The following is a 27,331-nucleotide window of genomic DNA, read 5'->3' as shown; positions in this document are numbered from 1 at the left end:
GTGTGGTGTCGTCTGCAAACTTCAAGAGCTTCACAGAGGAGTCTTTTGAAGTGCAGTCATTCGTGTACAGGGAGACGAGCAGTGGGGAGAGGACACACCCCTGGGGGGCGCCAGTGCTGATTGTGCGGATACTAGATGAGAATTTTCCCAGCTTCACCAGCTGCTGCCTGTCCGTTAGGAAGCTGTTGATCCACTGACATACAGAGGTGGGCACAGAGAGCTGAGTTAATTTGGGCAGGAGAAGTTTTGGGATGATAGTGTTAAACGCCGAAGTCAACAAACAAGATCCTCACATAGGTCCCTGGTCTGTCTAGGTGTTGCAGAAGATAATGCAGTCCCATAATTACTGCATCATCCACAGACCTGTTTGCTCTGTAGGCAAACTGAAGAGAGTCCAGTGAGGGTTCAGTGATGTTCTTCAGGTGGGCCAGCATCAGTTTTTCAAAAGACTTCATGACCACAGATGTTAGCGCCACCGGTCTGTAGTCATTTAGTCCTGTAAGTTTGGGTTTCTTTGGGATGGGGATGATGGTAGAGCGTTTGAGGCTGGAGGGCACTTCACACAGCTCCAGTGATCTGTTGAAGATCAGGGTGAAGATGGGGGCCAGTTGGTCAGCACAGGATTTTAAACAGGCTGGTGTCATAAAATCTGGGCCTGGTGCTTTTTTCCTCTTCTGCTTCCGGAAGACCTGGCACACCTCATCTTCACTGAACTGAAGTGCAGGTATGGGGGAGGCGGGGGTGGAGGAGGTGTTAATGGTGGCGTAAAGAGCAGTTCAGAGTGGGTGTGGGGGGTTTTCTCAAACTGACAGTAAAACTCATTCAGGTCGTTTGCAAGTCGTTCATTGTCTACAGTGCTGGGGGATGGTGTCTTGTAGTTTGTGATGTTTTTCAGACTTTTCCACACGGATGCTGAGTCGCTGGAAGAGAACTGACTCCTTAGTTTCTCAGAATAGTTCCTTTTTGCGAATCTGATCTCCTTTTCCAGTGTGTATTTGGCCTGCTTATACAAGGCCCCCTCCCCATGCCTGTTAGCAAACTCCTTGGCCTGACGTAGCTGTCTGAGTTTTACAGTGAACCATGGTTTGTCATTATTGTATGTTAGTTGCGTCCTGGTAGAAATGCACACGTCTTCACAGAAACTGATATAAGATGTTACAGTCTCTGTGAGCTCATCCAGATCGTTTGCAGCAGCTTCAAAAACACTCCAGTCAGTGAGGTCGAAACAGGCTTGTAGATCCCGCTCTGTTTCGTTAGTCCATCTTTTCACAGATCTTAATACAGGTTTGGCTGTTTTCAGTTTCTGCCTGTAGGTTGGAATGAGATGAATCAAACAATGGTCAGAGTGTCCCAAAGCTGCTTGTTGGACGGAGCGGTATGCATCCTTTATTGTAGTATAGCAGTGATCCAGTATATTACTGTCTCTTGTGGGACATGTAACATGCTGTCTATATTTTGGACAGTTTTGCTTTGTTAAAATCCCCGAGAATGATTAAGACAGACTCCGGGTGTTGTTGCTCTATCACCGTGATCTGATCAGCTTGTTTCTGTATCGCCAGGCTCGCTTGCGGAGGAATGTAAACACTGACGAGGATGAACGAGCAAAACTTGCGCGGGGAGTAAAAAGGCTTACAGTTAATAAACAGTGCTTCGAGATCTGGACAGCACATCTTCTTTAAAACTGTTACATCTGTACACCACCTTTCATTTATGTAAAAGCACGTCCCACCACCGTGTGATTTCCGCGTTGATTCTTCGTCGCGATCCGCTCTGAACAGCTGATAGCCCGGTAGGTGAAGCGCGTTGTCCGGTATGGTGTCGTTCAGCCAGGTTTCCGTGAAACACAGAGCAGCTGAATGCAGAAAATCCCTGTTTGTCTGAGAGAGCAGAATGAGTTCGTCTATTTTGTTGGGTAGAGAGCGGAGATTTGCCAGATGGATGCTAGGCAACGCGGTCCGAAATCCACGCTGTCTGAGTTTCACAAGCGCACCTGCACGCTTTCCTCGTCTGCGCGCTTGAAAGCGTTTGAGCAGCACTGCGGCTCCTCCGACTACAATGTCCAACAGAACATCAGATAAATCCAGGTATGGAAAAATATTTGGTGGTGTATGTGCCCGAATGTCCAACAATTTGTCTCTACAACACTACTGCAGAGTTAGAACTTTTCGACGTAGTCTTTGGAGGTCGTATTTAGTAGCTGAGCTAAACCAGACAGTTATTGATGTGCAGATGACTGATTCAGTGATGGAGGTGTAGAACTGTTTCAGCAGCTCCTTTGGAAGGTTAAACTTCCTCAGCTGACGAAGAAAGTACAGCCTCTGTTGAGCTTTTTTGACAATGGAGTCAATGTGAGTGTCCCACTTCAGGTCCTGAGAGATGGTGGTGCCCAGGAACCTGAATGACTCCACTGCTGCCACAATGCTGTCCATGATGCTCAGTGGGGGGAGAGCAGGGGGGTTTCTCCTGAAGTCCACTAACATCTCCACTGTTTTGAGCGTGTTGAGCTCCAGGTTATTGTGACTACACCAGACAGCCAACTCCTTAACCTCCTGTCTGTAAGCAGACTCATCACCGTCCTGAATGAGGCCGATAAGTGTGGTGTCGTCTGCAAACTTCAAGAGCTTCACAGAGGAGTCTTTTGAAGTGCAGTCATTCGTGTATAGGGAGAAGGTTGTTGTGACTCAAGTTGAATGTGACTCAAGACAGGACAAACTAACAAAAACACAAACACTTCTGCAGAGCACGACACGAAGGCGGCCATCGTCATCGGCGCCATCTTGTAAGAATATACACACTCATTCACACTCATACACTTTGGTCAATTTTAGCATACCCAATTCACGTATAGCACATGTCTTTGGACTTGTGGGGGAAACCGGAGCACCCGCAGGAAACCCACACGAACATGGGGAGAACATGCAAACTCCACACAGAAATGCCAACTATAACATATACATCTTTTAAAAATTAATACAGTAATGTTAAGATTAACCGATTTAGAAGTATTTCCTTTGTTAGTTAAATATATTGTGTAATGCAGTTAACAGTTAATGAAGCATTGAGTCCTAATATAACAAATACACACATTTAAAGGGTTAGTTTACTTAGGCCTACTATTTGCTCCTTCTCAAGTAGTTCCAAATCTTTTATTAGTTTCTTTATTCTGTTGATCATTTAAGTAAATATTTTGAAGAAACCTGCAACCATTGACACTAATAGTAGGGAAAACAAATACTATGAAAGTCAAAGGTTACTGGTTTCCAGCTTTCTTCAAACTATCTTCTTTTGTGTCCAACAGAAAAAAGGAAGTCAACAGGTGTGTGAGTAAAGGTTAGTAACGTGTCCAAATCTGTCCCTTTAAGACGTGTAACTCTTGAAATTCTCATGTTTACAAGACAAAATGAATTTCAATTCATAAATGTTAAATCTAGGTTCAATAAATGTCAACAAGCAGACACACTTTCAGTATTAGTCATATCTGTCTGCTGGATGTACCTTAGAAATGTAAATATCAGGGAACCACCTACAAAACTCTTCCATTGTGGCAGCAAGTTTTCAAAGGCACGCACTTCTTATTTTTTCCCCCTCTTTAAAACCTACTTGTGAAAATGCTCGAGTGTGTGAAGTTTGCTGGAGTGGTTCCATTTCACATGAAGACATTTCTTCAAGGGCTTATTATTGATAGCAGAAACCTTCTTCTGCTGCATATGCAATGCAATTCAGCACAGGAGGGAGTCTGTCTGCAAAAAAGGCCCAAGCTGAGGTATAAAGATGTCCTGAAAAAAAGATTGAACATTTTTTTGCGAAAGCTGTTACTTTTTGGACACAGACAGTGTAAAACCAAATACGTGTTTTTTTTTTAAATAAATTTATACAACGGAAGGATTCAAGATCACTGAGTTGTTAAAAAATATTCATTCATCTGAATCATTCTCAGTTCCCTGCCAATAAAAATGCAGAAGTGCTCAATGTTACTATTACTTTGAATTTTAAAGACCATCCATCTGTTGTCTTTGAACAAATCTTGAGTCTAAATTCAGACAGAGACATCCAATTTTGATGTCTGCTTCAAATTTTAAACAGACTTTACATAGAAAGCATAATAGTAAAAGGTCTGCTTTAGTATTTCAAATTACTTTTGGAAATAAAAAAAAATGTGGGCAAAGAAAAATGTTACAGTATATGTGACATGACAAACAAAAAAGAATCAGTAAATTCATTAAAAACTTCTTGCTAAATGGGTAAAACCCAGCGGTTCAAAGGATAGTAGGTATACAGGGCCGTAGGAAGGGTTCTGGGGGTTTTAAAGATTCATGTTTATTTCTATAGAAGTTCTAGTAAATTTAATGTGTCAGTCCAGTTTTCAGTTCAGTTCAATGTGGTTTAAATTTCACTGCTGAAAGTCCAAACACTGCAGAGCAATCCATCAATGCACAGCTCCACAAGCAGGGGCGCCCCCAAGGGGTGGCCAGGGGTGGCCACTGCCACCCCTGGGTAAATTCTGGCCCCAATATGATTTTGCTTTTGATCTTATTAATTTAAATGTACTTACGTAAATTCCCAATATTTCAATAAATAAATAAATATATAAAATTATTGTTGGTGCCACTGACGTACAATGTTTATGTAGCTGATTCACTACCTCTCCCCATCAGCGCTGGTTCAACGCTGGTGAAAGCAAACTGACGCATGCGCGCAGAAAACCATTCCCGTGCGCCTCACGCACTTCTGTGTGAATCCCGGTTGTTTGCATGCACGCCGATAAAATACGCGCCGCTAATGCTCTGTGAAACCGGAGTAATAGCCTTTTTATGCAGAGGTGTCGGCATTCAGGGAGTTTTGCAAGTCGACAAAACTAAAGTTTATATAATATGACGATGATGTTACGTTCACTAAGCATGGCTATAAAGAAAGGAGGGATAAAGAGTCAGGGAGGTAAGACTTCATAACATTAATTGTCGGCCATGAGTCGGGTCTAAGACAACAGATAATTCTATAAAATATTTTTTAGTATTCTATAGAATTGTCATAATTAATATTCATGCAAAAGGTTTCTTAAGTGATCTTAGCATGTCACTCCAGTTGTTACTTTCTAGTAACATTTAGGTTTGATTTCTGTTATTTATTTAGAATAATAATTGTATAATAATATTAATAATAATTGTATTTATTTAGAATAAATATAATATATAAATACATATATAGAATAAATATAGATAAATTGTTATACTTACTTGTTGACAGCACACACACCTTCAATAGACAGCAATGGCGATTTAATATTTACCCTCAGGTACATCAACAGAAGAAGCTGTATTAGTAATATTGTGGCTCAAAAAGGAATATGGATAAATTATATTATTAGGGTCTGTATAGTGAGTGTGTGTGTATATAGTAATGCATTTTGTTCAGTTTGTTCATTTGTTTTATTAATCTAATAATATTAACCCATTAATAACTCATTAATCTTCATACATTTTAGACATGGCATACTGTATGCTGTACAATAAAAGTATGTGAAAATAGCTGAAAAGTTATTTATGTATATAAAAAGTGTTTTTTAAACTAAATATTGATTTTTATTTGGTTTGCACATGCACTTGCTGAATTATTTCAAGCAATAAATTGCAATATTTCAAGAGTAATTAATTAAATGAATTAAAACCACATTTCATTTACCAGAAACAAAAATATAACACTGTATATATATATATATATATATATATATATGATACGATATGATATGAACACTGAATTCATACAGAATATAACACTGAATACATAATTTTTTGTGTGCCACCCCAAGATTTGGAGTGGCCTCTTCTGGCCACCCCTAAGAAAATTTTCTGGGGGCGCCACTGTCCACAAGTCCTAAATCAAGCAAGCCAGTGGCAACAGTGACGAGGAACAGGCTTCACCTATTGACGAAAGTGAAGGGAAAAAAACGAAAGACCCACCCACCCACAGACAAAGATCCAGAATTTGTCTCATACATACTGGTGGAAAGAGTACTGAAAATTCATGCTTAAGTAAAAGTACCATTACTTGCCTATAAAATGTAGAGTAAAAGTATCTGTTGTAAATATTACTCAATGTATGAGTAAAAAGTAGCCCTTTCAAAGGTACTCAAGAGTAGTGAATAGTGAGTATTACGTTGTAAAAAGTTTATGCGTTTACATGTATTTTGTGGATGTGTGTAAGTGTAACATTCTGTAGTGAATTCAGTTATTGCCCAGCAGATACACAACGTCATAAGACGTTAATATTAGGTTAGATTTAAGTTGTGACGTCAGGTGACCAAAATTCAATGTCTAGCCAGCGTCTAAGGATTTAGATTATGTTAGAAAGTGACCAAAATCCAACGTCGAGCCAACATCTTAAACCAACGTCATTGACGTAAATACTGACATCTATTCATCAGTATGGCAACCAAAATCCAACGGCTGATAGAGATCATAGTAGTATCGTCCACACAACGTCCAGCTGTTACATCATTAGACGTTGACATGTGCTTGATTTTAGGTTGGACGTTGGACATTGACGTCGGCCTGACGTTGGGTTCTGATGTTAACCCTATTTTTATTTCCAAAATGCAACGTCCCCACAATGCTGTACAATGTCAATCAGAAGTCATGTTGACGCCTTGTGCTTGCTAGGTGTTTAAGGCCATTTTGGTCATCATACAGTAAACATCCATCATCTTGTCATCAGTGACATGCATCTAAACAGTCTCTGGGTCAATGCGTGTAAAGACTTTGGACATCTTCTTGGAAACTTTTAATGCTTCCAAACAGTTTGCTGAAATTACAAAGCACCCATGTCTTGAGGTAGTTCATTATGATGTGATTTACCTTCTATGTGTGATTTAATTGGACAGGAATCACAAGACTACTCAGCCAATCCCCATAGACAAGAAAAAATAAAGTAGTGACTGGAGTTTTAAGAAAAGTAGAGAAGTAAAAGTGCCGATACAGCACTAAAAATGTACTCAAGGGAAAGTAAAAGTACACATTCTTAAAACTACTTAGTACATTACAATTTCTGAGAAAAACTACTCAATTACAGTCATTTGAGGATTTGTAATTAGTTACTTTACACCACTGGTCATACATGAGCTCATTTGTCCTATGACCCTTTATTTGTCCTATGTCCCATGACCCGTACCAAACCGAACCGTACCGTACCGTACCGTACCAGTCAGTGGAAACGAGCCATAGGACCGAGAAGAATCTGACAAAAGTAGCATCATCTCTCACTACTGACCTTTTTGTTATTATACAGAGAAAACATTTTACAAATACCTTTTATTCTACATTTTGGACCTTATTCTTTAAAGAAAATGAGGTGTGAAGCACCAAATGTCAATTTTAAAGCATATAAAAGTTCATTTTAATACTAATTATTTTTTTATTACTTTTATTACTTTTTTACAAGAGAGGCTAGATTATTATTATTATTATTATTATTATTATTATTATTATTATTATCATGTAAAAAAAAATGTATTATTCAAATCGCTAAATTCTGACTGAGGAAAGTACAATGTGCTAGCTAGTTTGTTATTTGCTTAATAAATGACTATAGACTACCTTAATAGGCAGTTCCTATTCTAGTTCCAGATTCCCTCTTTGTTATGATATATGAAAAAAATCTTTATCATATGATATATGATAAAAGTAATATGTATAAGTATATTTATATATATATATATATATATATATATATATATATATATATATATATATATATATATATATATATATATATATATATTGGGCATCACGGTGGCACAGTGGGCACTTTTTGCTGTGAAGCACAATCGCTTCATAGCAAAAAGGTCGCTGGTTCAAACCCAGGCTTTGTCAGTTCATCTTTCTGTGTGGAGTTTGCGTGTTCTCCCCGCGCAGGAGGTTTCCTCCAGGTGCTCCGGTTTCCCCCACAGTCCAAAGACATGCGCGATAGGTGAATTGAATAAGCTAAATTGGCCATAGTGTATGGGTGTTTCCCAGTGTTGGGTTGCAGCTGAAAGGCCATCCGCTGGATAACTTGGCGGTTCATTCTGCTGTGGTGACCCCTGATTAATAAAGGGACTAAGACGAAAAGAAACTGAATAAATGAATGAAATTGGCCTTAGTGTACATGGATGTTTCCCAGTACTGGGTTGCAACTGGAAGGGCATCTGCTGTGTAAAACATATGCTGGATAAGTTGGCAGTTCATTCTGCTGTGGCGACCCATGATGAATAAAGGGACTAAGCTGAAGGAAAATGAACAAATGAATTATTATTATTAATGTATATTAAATATATGTCAAACTTAAGGACACTTAGGTCTGCGTCATTGTGCTCAAAATTAATGTTTTTTTACCTGCTATGAAAACTATGTAAATAACAGGACACATACTATTGAATACTAGGTAAACTGAATTGTTTTTATGTTAAAACAGTGGTTCTTAAACTGTGGTACGTGTACTACAAGTGGAACACGGGCTGCCTTCTAGTGGTACGCAGAGTAATCCAATGTCATATGTACAGGCAACGTATATTTCAAAATTAATTAGAAATGGTTCATATATGAATATGATGACATATAGGCTAGGCCCACACGGAATCCGCTTTCACAGAATTCAGCAGATTTTTAGCCCATCATTGATTCTGTTTATTTACTTGAGTAATTGTGTGTAAATGTATATTTATTCAGTTTTTAAATTAATTTCAGTAATATTATTGACTAATATAAAATATTCATTTGATTTATTTACAATACAGTTTTGTAAAGTAATATTTTCTGTCTTTTAGTTGATATATTATATTAGAGACTTGCTTTCTTTACCAAATAAAGTGGATCTAATTGGATTTGCATTGTGGACATTAAATAAAAGTCTAAAAGGTATTGTTTTTTTGCTTTTATTATATTAAGGTTTTAGTTATGATACTCCCAAAATAATTAAGCATAAATCTGCAGATTTCTAACACAATTGTGTGCAGAAATAGCAAAAAATGTCTGCAGATTCCGTCTGGCCCTACATATAGCCTATATATATGAGGTCCAAGCAACATTTCCAGATTTTGATGAATAGGATACTATAGGTTAACACTTTACATTTAAGTACAGGACACTACAATTTTAAAAGCACATTTTAATTTAAACGTTGACATTTTATTTATTTTACATATAAGTACAGTACAGTGTTAATGTTCAAACTATAAGGTTTAAAGTGGCTGATAATAATAAACATTCTTAATAATAGTAGTTAATCTGTTTTTAAACTGTGCAGAGCTGTAGCTGCTTAACTCCTATGCAACTGTATTTCAATACTGGTCATTATGGTGGTACTTGGAGAGACAATTATTTCTGAGATGGTAGTAGCCTACTTGAAGAAAAAAGTTTGAGAACCACTGCGTTGAAACAACTTTCTTTGACCCACATAAGTAAGTCTAATTAGTCATTCAACTACTTAAGGCAATTAATCAACTACCTCTAAACACCACAGGTGTGCCTATCAGCAGATACCTACTTTGTGCACTTCAAGTCTCTTTAATAATCATAAAACAAGCATAACTCTTAATAATAAATATGTTTTTAAAGATCCAAATAAAAAATAACATATCTAAACCACGAGTCCTTACACCAATTAGTCAAGTATAAACACGTTGAGCTAATTAAATGACACCCTTCACATGCCGTGATTCAGCCAAGACTAAAACAAGCTCAGGTAAGAATTAAACTGCGCTGCTGTGTAATTAGGACATTTTTAAAGCTAAATGTATATTTGTGACGACCTCAACCGCCTGCAAACAAATAAAACGAAATTCTAAGAGCTATTAATATATGTATTATTAAGAAAATAAACGTGTAAACTGTTTAACAACGCATTTTAAATGACAGCAGCATTAAATAGCGTTTTCTAAACAATCGTCATATGCGTTGCGTTTGTGTGGATTAGACAGGGCTCTGTCTCATGTGACTGATTATGGGAGGGTTTAAAGATGACTGGAAGCCATCTTACACACTCGCTTTACACCCCGAAATATATGTCAGAACTCTACACCTATAATTCACAAACACAAACACACTGAAAGATATTCTCTGCCACGTTTGGTAAGTTTGCTGAACGTCAAATCTACGTGTTGTGTTTTGTGGTTTTAAATCGGTTTTGTGGGTTTCTTTGTGTCTTAGTGTTTACATATTTGTCTGTTGTCTTATTTTTGGCTCACTTACAACGTTTGTGTAGTTGCTTTTGTACGAGTTACACATTTTCTAGCCTATGTCTTATCCTTTTTAAAACGAGTGTTTGGTTGTCGATGCCGACAATTGTGAATCTGAGGTAAATGCGCGTGCGGCCTGTGTGCAAGGCAAAAGCTAACGAGCTTGAGCACTGCTAATATTTTCCTTCCTAACAGCTCAAATATTCAGATTTGCTCATAATAAAAGCCACATATTCAAATCATATCAACATAACAGTGTTTGCTAAATATTTAAAATGTAGCCGACTATTAATATGTGTTTGACATGAAGCCGTCAGCGGTAGCTGCGTAGCTAAACTTTAGCATTAACGTTAGCTGCGTGACGCCGAGTTTCACGTTGTGGAATCAACATGGTTAACGTTAAAATGTAAGTTTTAGCTTAACAACTACAGCGTGACATTGGTTATAACGTATACCATTACATTGTTTTTCAGTGTTCATAGAGTGAGTTTAATGAACTATAGCCTTTCGGTTAACTTAAGCTAGCTAAACATTTCTTAAGTCTAATTTTAAGCTCCACAGCTGTTTAGTCAACGTGCAACTTCACCTGTTTTTTTATAGATGCATAACAACACTGAATTCACATTTATTGAAGTTTGTCATCTGTAAATACTTTAAAATACACGCGAGGCTGTTTTAAAATGAGGCCTGTCGTGTTGACATTGTGCCAGGTGCTGCTGCCATCATTATTGAACTTGCATTTGACATCTAATAACTTTTATGATCTATATTTAGAGCGCTAAAATTGTTTAACGTTTTAATTAGTTACGAATTCAACAGACTTTTATCTTGACACTTCTACCAGAGCTTGACTGTGTAATTTCTGCACTAGTGTGTTAACTCTTTTGACGCTGTAACATTGCAGTTTATTGTGAAAGTTCAGCATTATTAGCATTAGTGCTAAATTAATGTCGTCTTTGGTTTTGTGTTAAAGATGCACACAACAATTGGCACACTTTTTGTTAAAAAAAAAAAAAAAAATGACAACCTTTTATCAAACCGAATTTGAAGCTGGTTGTGCAAATGACAAAAGTCTCATATCAAGATTTGTTCTCATCCTGATACACGTGTGTGTGTGTGTGTGTGTGTGTGTGTGTGTGTGTGTATGCCTGTGTGCATAAATAAATAAATATAAAAAAAAAAAAAAAAAAAATATATATATATATATGGTTTTCAGATGATGTGCAAAATTCAGATGGAGGGCAGGAAGTTATTCTTCTGCTTAGGAAGTGTCAAAATGTTTCGGTTTTGTTTATAATTGTTTAAATCAGCCAAAATAAGAAAGGCAGAACAGCGTTTATAGATTTCCAAAAGTATTTGCTCATAAAGGGGGGAAATTCAAGAAACTGGCTGAAAAATGGAAGAAAAGGTGGCATAATAAACTATTTTTATTCCAAAACATTCGTGTGTACAAACAATTTATTTATTTTTTGAATGCGATAATTTGACGATTGACCGCACCAATAAAGATTATATACAGGCTATGTGTAGAAATATATTAATGTTAACAAAAAATCAGATACAAACACCACCAAAAATATACAAAATCTAGATGAATATAACTTACCCTGTCATGTAATCACTGAAATCAAATATGTCTCGTTTTGCAATCCATTTCTTTACTGGTGTTTTGATGGAATAAACAACCCTAATGTGAACATTGAGATGCACAGCAGTGGTGAAGGTTTGTTAATGGTTAAGTTCATCGACAGAACAAAAAAAAAATGCAACCCTTTCGACAACTAGACTGTTATTATTGTGGAGCACTCTTACCCCTTACAGATATGAATGAATAATAATGTAGACTATTCGTCCATGCTTTTGAATGCTTTCATCTGTTATTTCGTGATGTCTGGAAGATATCTGCATGGGGGAAAAACTTAATTAATTTAATTTATAATAAACATGTTTTAAACCACATAGTAAAGTGAGTAATGTGTATAACTCTGTTATACTTTGATAACATCAGTGTAAACTGTAGTGCATTGTGATGGTGTATAATTATAGCGTAGACAACTGAAGCCTAATGAATAATTTATTACTACAGTTGTTGAACCACAGCAACAATATAATTACTGAGACCGTTTAATTCAAGTAATTATCTATAGTATGCTTCCAAACACTATAGTATTTACTATAATATTTTTCATGTAATGTAATCGCTTATACAGTATCTTGATGACAGTCAAATATGTTTTAGTTCAGTAGAAAACTTGGCCCTCTTCATGATAGGGTCATGCCCAACAGTATCGCCTTTGAAATATGGTATAAATCGCAAAAGTATGGACTTTCCTCTGTCTCCCATTCAGTTTTTTACTTCCTGTCGTCCGTCTGAATTTTGCGCATTACCAGAACCGCGTGATTGAAAACAACCTATACTCCAACTTCATTCATGTGATATTCACACTATTAAGAGCTTCAGGGCAAATGTTTGATTAAAAATGTACAAATGGCTAAACACTCCAAAAACCAAGTATTACAGGTCCAACATAAAATATTGCTGAACAAAAGGTATAAAATTGCAAAATAAAAAATTTACTTTCAAGATTGCAGCTGTCTCACGATGATGATGATGATGATCATATTTGTTTCTATATGCATCGCTGCGATGACATGTAATATTGCATTCATATACTGTAAATTAGGGCTCTGCTATTTGGCCTAAACTCTAAATATCGATGAATTGAACATTTTATTATGATTAATCTATTATGATTAATGAATGATTATTTTATTAATTTTTTCCCCCTCATAGTTCACTGACAGGTTTGGTACAGTAATTATGCACACACATTACAAGTGAGAGATTTTTAAATGAATGGTGCATTACTTTATTTTAAAATAATTGAAGAAAACGCGCACTATCTACTATCTTTGATTATTTCTTGAACATCAACTTTGAACAACTGAAATTAAAACGCATGTTGTCTAAAACCAACAGTCACCTTTTTCTTATAAAAAGTGAAAATGAATAACTTGGGCTTTTGTGAACAAAATACTTTTAAATGTTATTCATTTTAAAATTAGAATATAAGCAGTATATATATTTTTTAAATAAAATAGCACATTTATGTCCTGTAAAGAATATTTTCAAACGCATGCCTCTTCACGGGTGTTTGTTTTCTGAACGCGACCCTTAATGTAGAAGTAGCTCAAACTCTCATTCAGAGGCGGAAACCGGCGGACGTGCAATAACTTTAATCATAAGGTAAACCCAAAACAAAAGTCCTCCGCAAAACTCGACACTTGTAAACACTCGCTTCAACAGGCTCGCACCACTCTCTCTGCCCTGCCCACACTCCTCAACGATACCAAACTAACCAATCACAGAGCTTGCACTATGCATCATTGCAATGTGTAGTTATTTTTTTTTGAGAGGTGTCTCGACTAGACATTGGCCAGTATAAGATTCAGCATTTACTTTCATTAACCATACCCCTTAACTCTGATCTCATCTTGCATCACAAAGTTTCACATTAGACATCATAAGATGCCTTATTGGTCGACATTGCTCGATCCAAGCAGTCAATGACTGTTTATATGGACATCAGTAATCAAATTATTTGCCTTAATAAGAATAAGGCAATAATATAATTAAGGCGTTTACATGAGTTGCTTATTGAATGTTCCTTTCATGATCCTGTTTTAAATGTTATGGCACAATTCAATTTACATCATTGCGTCACTGCGCTATCTACATTTCCTCAAGTTTCATGTAAATTCAGGTTTTTAATTTTTAATTGTCAACTTTAACTGCAGTTTGGCACTTTCATTCATGAACATTTTCTGCATGCCCCCCGTGAGAAACGAGATATTGGATGCGAGTATGAACTGCTGGAAGAGTGTTGTTTTAATGGAGTCTGATATTGCACAAGGGAATAAACTAACAAAGAAAAAGCACATTTCACAATGCAGGTGTCTGTGGTCCTTCACTGACTTGGTAGGTGCAGAGAATAGTGTCAAACAGCCCTGTGTGTATGGAATGTCCTGTCGCAAATCCTACACAACGGTAGTCAGGGCTCGAAATAAACATTTTTACTTTGCTATCACTGGTGCTCCTAACTTTAAAAACATTGGTGCACCAGCCAGAATATAGTCGCACCCACCAAGAATTATGTGCACCGTTACTACAAATTCTATATTAACAGATTTATTGCATTGGAAATCAACGCTAACAAACAAAAAAAAATTTAAATCGGCATGCGCCCACCGACCCTGCTTGACATGAATGCAAGCCTTTTTGCGAAGGTGTAGGTGGTGTTAAATTTCACTTATAGCTGCCACTTGCATGACTGACAGCATTCTGATGATTAAATGAAGGATTAAATAGAATCCTCTCACGCTTAAAATGTGACTATTTAGTGGCAAACGCTGTTACCTGAAAGCTCAGACTTTACGGTGAATGGCTTTGAGTCCTATCCACTCTTAAAGTGTATCATGGTCCATTATTTGTAACTTAAGTGGTTTCTAAAGCAAAATCTGTCAGTGTGCTTTTCATTCTCTCATCTGCAGCACTTTACATTTTCGTGGCTGTTGCTCTGATATTAACCAATCCATTCGTGTTCGGTGCTAGAGCAGTACGCCAATCAGAAGAGGTTGACGGCGGGGCAAGCATTGCAGGATTTTTTTACTGTAGTAAATTGACATGACAACTGTTTTAAACTATTCCTGTGTGCTGCGTTTTAACATTTTTACGAGCAAAGATTCATTCTGCGTGAATGTCTTCTAAATCTGCGCATGTGGTGACCGTCGCACGGCAGCAATTTTATGCTTGCACAAATGCTCCTAAATATATTTTGAGGTCGCACAGATAAAAGGTTGCAATTTTGAGCCCTGGTAGAAGTTTAAGGTGTTTACATGTCTGTACTGCACTTCAATAATGCACTTTAATATCCCTTTGTATATTACAAAATCTGTCCATGTTTGCCAATTTGCATACAGTGTCATATTAGCCACTCAGAAAACCTAAAACTTAAATAAACGATTAAGTTTTTTGCTAGATATAACGGTGGCCGATAAAGAGAAAGCTCCTCATCCATTTGACAGCACAAGCTGCAAATTTCACACAAAAAACACACTGCATTTTTTTCAATGCAAACAATTTAATATAACCTGCTGCATTTTCTCACAACGCAAACAAATGAATAAAACGTGCTGCATTTCGTCACAACGCAAACAATTTACGAAAACGTCTGCATTTTCTTACGACACTTTCAGATGGTAAATGTTCCAAGAGGACTCTAAAACATGTTAGACCTGGCTATTTAGGCTGTGGTTATTTAGGTTAATAAAATACAAAAGACAAGGGAATCAGGATGTTAAAATAAACACAAAAAACCTTTTAAAGATCACCTATTACTTTACTAAGCAATAGTCAAGACTCAGTGGCATCCGTCACATTTTAGGGTCCCATTGAAACATTTCTGTTGTGTTCTGATATTTTTGCAAGTGTTGTGAATGCAGTGCGTTTAATGTGTTTACATTGCACATGCTTGCTTAAATTGCAGCACGTTAAGCTCTCTCGGCCATGGTAAGATGTGGCATAATAGCAGTTTTGTTGTTTTTGGAAAATCCTCTAACTGCGAAAACCCCAATTCTTCAGAACTGGTGTTTTCGTTGACTGAAATGGAGTAGTGGTTTGGTCTGACATTTCACATGATAATGCTCTTCTCTCTCGCACACAGGTGGAAAACCTTTTGAAATTGCCTATGTTAACTAATTTGAAAGAACGGAATGGACAGAACAATTGAAAAGACTAACACTGGCTTCCTGGCCCCTTGTCTGTGAAACTTTCCTTTTGCAGAAAAGAAATTTGCTCATTAATGGAAGGATAATTGACGCTAAGCTTCCTGCTTGTAACATCTGTGACCTGTTGCTTGAGTGACATTCATATTGAGATGTTCCACAAGAGACTTTCATATTGAGGAACAAGCAACTGGTGAAAAAAAATATTGCTTTAACTTTTTTTTTGCTTTCGTGCGCTTTGGACACTGAGAAAGCTGTGGGAAGGACGACTTGCAAATTTTTTTGCAAGACCATCAAGAGAAAGGATTATCTCCACTGTTGTTTCTTGTCGCTCACTGTTTCAAGAGAGAATATTTAAGTCATGAGTACAGCCAGAATGGAGAACCCAGTGATTCTGGGACTGTCAAATCAGAACGGCCAAATGCGAGGCTCTGTAAAGCCAGCAGGGGGTCCCGGTGGAGGTGGAGGAGGGTCCCAAACAACGCAGCCTGCCCAGGTCAAAGCCTCTAGCACAGTCAACAATGGCAACTCCCAGCCTGTACCCACAGCCAACACTATCATCAAGTAAGTTCTAATGACAGTGTGCTGCTTTATAGGGATGATTTGGGATTTAACTTTTTTCTTTTTTCTCACTTGTATCAGGCCTGGGGATGACTGGAAGAAGAATCTAAAGCTTCCTCCAAAAGATTTGCGGATGAAAACATCAGTACGTCCCTCTGTAGTTTGTTTGTGTGAAACGCAATGCAATTTTGATTTCTGGCCCATTTCTAGAAATCTCAATAATTGTGAATTTTGCAGGACGTGACGGCGACCAAGGGAAATGAGTTTGAAGATTATTGCCTAAAACGAGAGCTGCTTATGGGCATCTTTGAAATGGGCTGGGAGAAACCGTCACCTATACAGGCAAGAGACAAAATGAGCACACTGGATGATAGGATTTCCTCTTATTTGAAGGGAGCAGTCTTCATCTTAACCCTTTAAACTGGGCCACTAAGAAAAATTGCATTTCTTAACTTTAATGTCGCTAGTTTTTTTTTTACTATTATTATTTTTTTGGTAAACCAACAATGCTGCGTGTAAACTATTATTTAAAACAGTCATTCTTTAAGTGACTTTAACATCATTCAAAAGTAAAAATATGGTCAACCATTTAGTAGAGCAGCCAGTTAAAGGGTTAAGCATTTTTAACACTAATGCTATGTGTAGGGCCTTTTTAAAAATTTATTTTATCTTTTTTGTAGTCCTAATTTTAAATTTTTTTTTTTTTTTTTTTTTTAATTAAATCTATTTAATTTATCAATCATTTTAAAGCTTAAGTTTTCAAACCATGTGCACGTTTAGATTTTTTTTGTAAGCTGTCTTTTATAGACATTCAATCAATTTATTGGTAGAAATGACATAATCGAATGAGAGCCTGACCTTGCAATAGTGTATATGCAGAGCTAGTGTTCCTTCCCATACTGATAAACTTCTGGTGAACGGTTAATTGACCAAAAATTGACTTTCCATTTTTATACGGTTCCTTTTACCGTAACGATGTTGTAATGCAATTAAAATATAATCAGTTAAATAGACTTTGGCATTCATTTAGTTGCTCTAGTGTAAAACGTGACTAAAAGCAGTTTACTCGCACGTGCCCATCAGGTTTAGCAGGCTATCGCAGACGCTCCATTGAATATACTGGAGAAAAAAAATCTTCATATTTTAAAGACATGGCAGGGGAAAATGTAATTTAATGAGTGCTTCTTGTACAATATGAGACTCAGTTTATATTGGATATCACTCAGCCAGTGGAGATTGCTGATTTTTAAAGAAAACAGACCTTAAATGCAATGATTTTGTAATGGCATAGAGTTCACCAGAAGCGCTTAACCCAGGTTACTGACAAATTAAAAGTCTTTCCACATACTTCCGCATACACCCAGTAGTCCAACAAATGTAAAGCTACTTTGCAACTGGTTTATTGTTGATTTCAATGTAAAAAATTCCCATTCCCATTTTTTTCAAATTTAAATTCTGGAAATGCTTACTTTTTTATATAAAGCTAAACCAAACTGTTTGACTAATGAAGACATTTTTAGCTGAGTGATTGTGATGAGTGTTTTTATCACATGAAATTGTGAAATGCTTGCGTAGTGACTCTTGGAGCAGCTCTGGAGATGATGCGTGTCCTCATAGTGAGGCAGTGGATGCTTAAAGTGATAGTTCATCTAAAATGAGAATTTGCCCAGTACCTCCTTTGAATCTAAAAAAAAACAATTTGTTCATACATTAATGACAAACAATGAGATCTGCATGAAATTGGCTTAATGTTGATGAAAGAAACTTTATATAAATGTTCCATACAGTGGGACCAGATTGTTTTTACTCATTGTAGAATTGGTCACTCCAGGATGGCACGAGTTTTTAATACTTTAAGATCTTCCCACATTGTTTTATTTGTAAAATTACTTTAAACTTGAAGCATATTGTGTTGGTTTTAATTCTGTGAGAATGATTCATTTTTCTTTATTCCATTCATTCTTTAAAGCAATTTTTAACACCGTTAAATAAATTAAAAAGCCTTAATATAACTCTCTCAAGTATACCATTTCTCACTATGAAAATGGCCATAGAAGCTGGCAATGTATTAAACAATCATTTACTCATGTGGTTTTAAACCTTTTGAGTTTCTTCTATTAATCATCAAAGTAGATATTTTGGTAGCTGCCACGTATTGATGTCCATAGTCATGTACGTCATAGGTTGCCAACTATCAGTATTTCTCTATATCTGCTTTTGTGATCAAGAGAAGAAATAAAACGGTTGTTCACTCAAAAATGAAAATTCTTTGTGTGGCAGATCAAACCTCACTTCCCATTCATGCATATCTGAGTACTTGTGTAAATGTCACTTTTTGTAGTGGCTGTCTAAGTCTGAATTTAATGATTTATCAATGGTCATTTTAGTGAATAAAATTGACTTGTTTTTAAAACAAGAAAATTGACTTTGTTTTATCAGTCACCATGAGTTTTCCATCCACATACTAGAGAAGTGTGTTTAATCAGACCCATCTGCTCATTATGCTGTGCTCTACCGTTCCTGCAGGAGGAGAGCATTCCCATTGCGTTGTCTGGGAGGGACATTCTGGCCAGAGCCAAGAACGGCACAGGAAAAAGTGGCGCCTACCTCATTCCCTTACTTGAACGCATAGACCTGAAGAAAGACAGCATACAAGGTCAGTGGGAAGGTCTTGCATTTGGTTTGAGCTTTATTAGCTTTCATATGAGATTTCTCTACTCGTTGTAAGTGACTTCATCCTTTCATTGCTTTTTCGCAGCGGTGGTCATTGTGCCCACTAGAGAACTGGCTCTTCAAGTGAGCCAGATCTGTATCCAGGTCAGCAAACACATGGGCGGGGTCAAGGTCATGGCAACTACAGGTGGCACCAACCTTCGTGATGACATCATGAGACTTGACGAAACGGGTAAGTGATCATTTAATTGAGGGCACTGGTTATTAAATGTTGATATTCTGTTTGAATTGCTCTTGGAACTACTTGGGTTCTTCTATTTGTAGTGCACGTCGTCATCGCCACTCCAGGAAGAATTTTAGACCTCATCAAAAAGGGAGTGGCCAAAGTCGGTCAAGTACAGATGATCGTGTTGGATGAGGTGTGTGAATAAGAGCTTTATCTTGTGGTTAGGCTAATTGCTGAAAGCAATTCTCACATCTCATGGGTGTTTTGCTCTTGTTTTGAGTAGGCAGATAAGCTCTTGTCACAGGATTTTGTACAGATGATGGAGGAGATGCTGAGCTCTTTGTCCAAACAAAGGCAAATTTTGCTGTACTCGGCCACATTCCCACTGAGTGTGCAAAAGTTCATGGTAAGCTCACTTCTATTATCTATTAGGGTTGGCTGATGATCAATTTGGTATCGTGCGATGTCTAATGTGAAACATTGTGATGGACAATAGTGTCCTCGTAGGTGGCAGTGATTTAATTAATTATGAATAACTAATTAATTCATAATTAATTATTTGTAGACTACCGTTTCAACTACCTGACCTGCATAGTCTTTGTTTTACCAATAACCAAATGATAAATAAAGATAAGTTACACACAAATTATCACCTGTCAGTCATTTTTTTCGTGGGCATGAATAGGCAGAGTGATCTGTATTATTATTATTATTATTATTATTATTATGGCATTGACAAACTTGGTTGGTAAAAAAGGTGCACAACCCACAGGAACCAACCAACATTATCTGAGGTTTTCGCTAAAATTACTAACTGTAAGCGTGAAAGATTGAAGCATTGTACTGACCCGCTGACTGCCTGGAGCTCAGGCATCTGTGCTTGGTCAAGTGATGTGCATTTTCAGCGTTATAGTGTGGACTGAGGGCTGTTCAGAAACTCTAGGTGAAACGCCAGTGTGGATCATTTTTGTTAGTGTAAACTGGGCCCAAGTGTGTATTTTTAGCGAGTGGGCATGGTTGTGGGGCAGAGAATCGTGATGTCTATCAGCGATTGATTGATGGCATCTTCTATTGATCAAACCCTAATATCTATTGTTTTTTGCATAACATTTTTCACTTGCGTCATAAACGTAAACGAACAAAAATGCTAAATAATTAAGCCATTCAAGCCACCATAATAACATGTTGCTTTAGTTTTTTACAGAAAACTCTAACATCTTAATTCTTTTGGCTATAATGAAATGTTGAATGTAATTGTACTCCATCATTAGATTTCTGAAATAATGCATTCTCTATTTTTGTGAACAGAACTCTCATCTCCAGAAGCCCTATGAGATAAACCTGATGGAGGAGCTGACCCTGAAGGGGGTTACTCAGTATTACGCCTATGTGACTGAAAGGCAGAAAGTCCATTGTCTTAATACTCTATTCTCTAGGGTAAAAGCGCTGTGCATGCAATACCTCATCTGATTCATTACTACTAATCATTTCAGAACATGCAGATCTGATCTCTTTAATGTTTTCTTTTCAGCTCCAGATCAATCAGTCCATAATCTTCTGCAATTCGTCCCAGCGAGTGGAACTCCTGGCTAAAAAGATCTCACAGCTTGGGTACTCCTGTTTCTACATTCATGCCAAGATGAGGCAGGTGGGTATAAAGAGGGCATGTGGTGTGACTGCACTGCTGTTGGCACAATTCTGAAACTGAGCAAGTGTTTGATTTCTGAAGTGTGTATGGAATTTAAAATGATTTGGGGCTTCTGTGTCTTGTGGTTTTTGCCAACATGTTTCTATCTATTTATTTATTTAGGAACACCGAAACCGCGTGTTCCATGACTTCAGAAACGGCTTATGTCGAAATCTCGTCTGCACTGGTAAGCAAAATTGAAAATCAGTGCTTTGCTTAGTTAAATCATAGTATAAACATGCATTCGTTGGCTGGATTGCATCAGCTTTTTGAGGCTTGTAAACTTTTGATTAGATCTCTTCACGAGAGGAATTGATATTCAAGCTGTGAATGTGGTGATCAACTTCGATTTTCCCAAACTTGGGGAGACGTACCTCCATCGCATTGGCAGATCTGGTGAGTAGTGTTTAGTTTCGATCTCCCCCTAGCTCCTGTTATTACTCTCCTTATTACTCACCTTCCTATTGTTACAAACTGCTTAGGCATGCTTCTGTTATTGGAGTGATTTTAGATTACAATTTTCAGTGCAAACCCCCCCCCCCCCCCCCCCCATCCCCTAGTAGTTCTGACGTGTTCAATATTCAAAAAAATACCAAACAAAGCCATCCTCAAAACAGATCATATGCCTTCAGCGGTTCAATCTGGATATCCTTAAACTATTAGAATATTGCCAAAACACTTGAAAGGGCTGTTTGCAACCAAATATCCATGTTTTAACACCTTTTAATAACCTGCTGGATGCAAACCAATCAGGCTTCAAATGTGGACATCCCACTGAGACTGCACTACTCCGTCTCTGAAGCCCTGCTGATTTCCAAAGCAGGTGCTAATTCATCTCTTCTGCTTTTACTGGACCGGTCTGCTGATTTTGATAAAGGTGAATCATCAGATTCTACTGTCCACCCTCTCTTCTGGGAATCACAGAAACCTGAGAGGGTGGACTACTGCAATGCTCTTCTAGCTGGACTCCCATCTTGCCCCCTTAAACCTCACAGATGATCAAGAATGCCCCCCCCCCTTCCCCCCAATGAGCCCATATGGTGTCTATCTCTTTGGTTACAACATGATGGTCAGTCTTAATTTTTGGATGAACTAACTGTTTATAACATAAGTTGCTGTAATTGAACTGTACATCTGTATCTTTACCCACGCCATAGTAACATGAGGTCATTCATACTGTTGATACATTTTCATTGGCCGAAAATTCAGTACATCTCTAATATCTAGATTGCCGTTGTTGCTCATTTCTGCTATGTGATTGGCTCTGTTCATTATAGGGTAAAAACGTCCAAATCTTATTTAAAAAAAAAAAAAAAAAAAAGTACATTTTTTTTTATTTATTTATTTATTTATTTTTTTTTTCTATAATTCGATATAATAGTTTATCGGTCTGGCCCTAGTCTCCACTGAATACTCTTCTGAAAGTGATGTATAGAGTGAGGGAAAAAAGAGGGAAGGGAATCAACTAAATCCAAACACAATTTAAATGGACCATAAATGACAGCCTGATTGGTTTTAATAAACGCGCATGTTAATATTAGATGTTAATGAGGCCTGAGATCTAATGTTGCATCTTATATCTTGCTGTTTGACTTGGAAAAAGTATCTGTGTATATAACTGCCCTCTTCCCACAGGCCGATTTGGACACTTGGGTCTTGCCATTAACTTGATCACTTATGATGACCGCTTTAACCTGAAAGGTATTGAAGAACAGCTGGGTACTGAAATCAAGCCCATTCCCAGCAGTATTGACAAGAGTCTATATGTGGCCGAGTACCACAGTGAGAGCGGAGAGGAGGTTAAACTGTGAGCAGGAGAGGTGAGTTCAGAGCTAGGATGAATCAGCATTTGTGATGCATACATGTTTGATATTAATCATTTCTTTTTATTTTTTACTCTCTCCAGATCACCAATCCTTTGTCCCCTATCCCAACCCTTTTCCTTCCCTACTGTGTCAAGGGAATAGGGGATTTTTTTTTTTCTTTCAACTATATCTTCTTTCTGTCTTCCTCTTCCCCCTCCTTTTTTTTTTTTTTTTCTTCTGTTTTGTGCCACCACAAGGAATGTTTCGATGGCCCAATATTCGGGAAGGACTCATGGCCCACTAAAGGACTGCTGCACCAATATTTTCATCCTGAAGACTTCAGATCACATGATGAGGAGGGAAAGAGGGGACATGAGGATTTATCACCCAAGAAAAGAAACAATTCATCGCCTTTAAGCACATCCACACCCCACAGTCTCTCTGTCCCTCTGCTCATATTCATGTTTCTAGTCATTTGAAACAAGTGCCTTAACAGTCTAACTTGTTCAAAAAGTAATAACCTGATGATTTTTTTTTCTCCCCTCATAAGACATCGCTTTTTTTAACTCCCCTTCTTTGGCTTTTAGTATTGCTTGTCTGCCCCAACACGTTTGGCATCAGAAGAATAATTTTGCATTTGTCACCTGTAGTTTATTGGGGCAGCAAAGAAAAGGATTGCACAGTGGGAGAAAGGATGAGGCAGCAAATTGTGCTGTACTTTGACTATGTTGTAAAAAGAAGCCCCTTGCAGGAGAACTGAGATGATATCAGTGAGCATAATGACAATGATGGGGTCTGATCTTCTTGTGGCAAGCTTTCAAAAGTCCCACACGGCTCAAGGATTCACAAGGATTTTGTTTTTCCCCTTCATCTGCTCATGGAACATGCCATGCCTCTAGAGACCCATAACTCTTTCCCTCTGTCTTCAGCGGGCCAACACTAAGACTAGACCAGACTCAGACCAGCCTTTCTCATTGGCCATGAGGAATCTCTCTTTGAGACTAATGTGGATTTCTTTCTCTTTTTTTGACCCCTCCCTCATTTCTTTTTTTCTATCCTCTTCCAATTTCATCCTGATTTCGGTGCAGTTTTGCATTCTTGGGTAGGCACTCTGTCCTAAATGTGCCATTTATACAGATCTGGCACATTTGTAAACATTTTGTAAATACTTCATTTATTTTTTTTTAAATGGATTGTTTTAAAACAAGCTAAAAGGCTGGATGAACATTTGAGCAGAATGTTGGAAAGATATTTAAAATCCAGGATCCTGTCAGCACTGGTTGGCACCATTTTGTTTGCTTATTTCCCCTTTTCCATCCCCCTTCATGGGGAAATAAGTTTGAAGTTTAAACCTTCCAGGTAATGCGCCACCGTTGTTTTGTTATCGCAAGAAATGAGTTCACACTTGCTTTATTTTTATTTTAAAACTCAAAACTCTGTTCAATGGTTTTGAGTGTCGTTCTCTGGTGGTTTCAGCAGGTGGTGCAGTTGTTCAGATTTGCAGTTATTAACTCATCCGTTTTCCAGTGTTGACATGTTTCCTGACATGGGTCGCTCAAATAAATAGCCTCATTTATGCGTTGTGAAAACATGAGGCTTAATTGCTTTCCAGCCTTTTGCTTGTAACACTGACTTATGAGCACTCAGCGGGGTCCCTGAGCCTGGGTGACTCTAATCATAGAGATAATTTAATATTTTCATCATGTAATAGTGCTACTCGCTGCAGTGCAGCTCAAATTGGCAACGTGCAAAAATCTAGAATTTCTAAGCGAGATGTGTAGCTGTTACATGGGTCTGTGTTCACTGCCATCGGCACTAGGACATGACTTCAAACAGACCATTAGGGGTGGGAGGATTGAAAGACTTGGTGGTTCCCATTGGAAAAAGGAAAAAAATGGACAAAAAAATACTCAACTGGATGCCAAGACTTGATGGACTGACATAATGTAGCGGCAGAAACATGCAGTGCATTGTGAGTCAGCAGGCTTTTTTTTTTTTCTCGTTTTGTAAAAAGACCATGATCTTAAGATGCTGCACAGACTTAACAGAAGAATCTAAATCTTTGCAGTGTGAGCTGCACTTAAGTTTGAACTTAGTTCAAGGGTTGGGCAATAATACAGGCTGCACACAGGCTTGGAGCACTTCCTCATTTAGGCTAGAGGTGTAAAGACCATAGGGGAGTTTAAATTTTATTTTTTTTGAGGAAGAATTGTGGCAGGGATGAGGGTATTTAATGTGGGATGTGGGTATTTCATGGGTGCTGATAACCAAATGATTTATTATTTTTGTTTCTTTGCAGCAGAATATTCATCCCCATCACCCCTAAACACTAATAGCCTTTAAAGATTTGAGTGATTTATTTTTTTCCCCCTCTCTGGGGATTGAAATGGGCTTGCTTGAGACACTTTAGCTCAGGGGTGTCCAAACTCTGTCCTGGAGGGCCGGGGTCCTGCTGAGTTTAGCTCCAACTTGGTTCAACACACCTGCAGGAAGTTTCCAGTATATCTCGTAAGAGCTTGATTGGCTGCTTCAGGTGTGTTTGATTAGGGTTGGAGCTAAACTCTCCAGGACACCGGCCCTCCAGGACTGAGTTTGGACACCCCTGCCTTAGCCCTTCTGCTGCTTTTTCACTAAGTTATGCATTTGACCCGTGATGTTTTGAGGGTGTTCTTTTATATGGGGTGGGTTGAAGGTTGGGAGGGATACAATTTATGCCTTTTTGTGATTATTAGCACAATTTGCTTTGAATTTTTTACGTTGGACTTAAACATCACCAACGTCCCCGTTAGAAAGTCAAATACAGGTGAGATGTTTTGTTTTCTTTCCATTTTTGGATTGGCATTGCCGACTGTGAAGGCTATTGATACAATTAAGGACATTTGTGCCAACCGTGTGGTTGGTTACCCAAATTTTGGCCAAGATTATAATTTCTCACAATCCTCAAAATGCAGCCTTTTCCACAGTAGCCATGCTTGAATCCGGCCTCATATTCTCTTCTCTATAGCGTTCCCCTCTGGTGTGCACAGATTGTTCACCCAACTAATCCGCTTTAGTTTCTTCTGGGGGCTTTTTAAAACAGATCTGCTCTAGAGAGGAGAATGTGAGTTTCTGGGCATTTGGCAGCAGCCCAGTGTTTTTCAGTAACCACTTGCTGTGGAAATCACAGTTCGTTCTTGTGATGCTGTAAATCAGCATGTGATTGGATGTGCTGTGGTCTTTGCAATGGTGGTTGGGGTTTTGATTTTCATTTTAAGCTTTGTTTTTCCCTTTCATTTCGAAGAATAGAGTTGGAGAACATCTCACCTGTTTAAGAGTTGTTTTCGGAAGCTTCAGCAAATTTCATAATGGAAATCCACTCATTCTTCAGTGTATTATTTTATTTATTTGTATTTATTTTTTGTATTTGGTTGGGTGGGAAGGTTTTTTATTTATTTTTTTGGCTGCTCTGATGTATTGTTCTAATTCCAGCACTTTACCATTCCCATGTGTTCAGTGTTGGAAGTATTTGAATACATCAGTTTGGGTTAGTGGGTGGGAGGGATGGGGTTAAATTTGGCTTAAAAGAAAAATTAAAAATGAACACACAGGAGTTCAGGGTGAGGAAAATTCAATCTCTAACCTTTGCCCTTAAATTTGAGATGTTTGTTTTCTTTCTGTTTGGATATTGCAAATGAACAACTAAACTCAAGAGAAATCCAAAGTATTGTTTTGTTTCTCCTTTTTCAATTTGGACCGTTTCAATTGGCTTTCTTTTGTTTCTCAGTGATGCTGCATTTTTAAAGAGTTGAGATGTGTGAATGCAATGGTTAACATCTGTCATGGTTTTTGTTTGATAATAAAGCTCACTGAAGTTCCATGTATGTCTTTAAGGTGTCTTTATTTTGTAGAAAATGTTTGAATGTACTGTCAAATACAAAACATTTTGCACTTGTGAAACTACTGCTCATGGAGGGTCAGTGTCCTGCAGAGTTTGGGATGAAGTAGATCCAGCACCATTTCTGGACCACCCAGAGTGGTAATCACTAATTTATACCCAGTGGTTGTGCCCGGTGGCTGCTTTAGGGCACTCTAACTCCTCATTTCTTCTCTTTACCACATAAGTATTTGCAGAACAGTTAATAGACTCTGAATATGTAAACTTTGTTTTGTTGGAGCCAAAAAGGACAGTTACCCTCCATAATGCGTTAGACACTTGGACTATTGACAATATAAAATATTTGTTTTATACATGGAGAGTTGGTAACCACATCTGTTTTATCTTTGTATGCTGTAGTAAAAGCTAGTAATGTGCTTGTTCTTGAGTTCAGGATTGAATGTCAGAGTAAACATTGCCCTTATGTAACCTTTTAATGCTGCTGCTTCCAGCAATCTGCATACTGATAGGCTTA

The 27,331-nt window shown here is 37.7% G+C and overlaps 1 protein-coding gene across 1 annotated transcript; it reads left to right on the top strand.

Annotated features, from left to right (window-relative positions):
- Window positions 1-9,988: 9,988 nt before the first annotated feature.
- ddx6 (DEAD (Asp-Glu-Ala-Asp) box helicase 6) lies at window positions 9,989-26,799 on the top strand. The gene is made up of 14 exons (XM_056477925.1): window positions 9,989-10,100; window positions 15,931-16,555; window positions 16,634-16,697; window positions 16,790-16,894; window positions 19,079-19,208; window positions 19,311-19,457; window positions 19,550-19,644; window positions 19,735-19,857; window positions 20,760-20,888; window positions 20,983-21,099; window positions 21,262-21,325; window positions 21,433-21,534; window positions 22,774-22,958; window positions 23,045-26,799. The coding sequence occupies exons 2-13, from the start codon at window positions 16,353-16,355 to the stop codon at window positions 22,947-22,949; spliced, it is 1,455 nt and encodes a 484-aa protein (XP_056333900.1). The 5' UTR covers window positions 9,989-10,100; window positions 15,931-16,352; the 3' UTR covers window positions 22,950-22,958; window positions 23,045-26,799.
- Window positions 26,800-27,331: the final 532 nt, after the last annotated feature.

The sequence above is a fragment of the Danio aesculapii genome, chromosome 18 (assembly GCF_903798145.1).
Source record: "Danio aesculapii chromosome 18, fDanAes4.1, whole genome shotgun sequence".
In the NCBI taxonomy this organism is placed as follows: Eukaryota; Metazoa; Chordata; class Actinopteri; order Cypriniformes; family Danionidae; genus Danio; species Danio aesculapii.
Note: the sequence above shows the minus strand (reverse complement) of the source record. Positions and strands in the feature narration are given on the sequence as shown.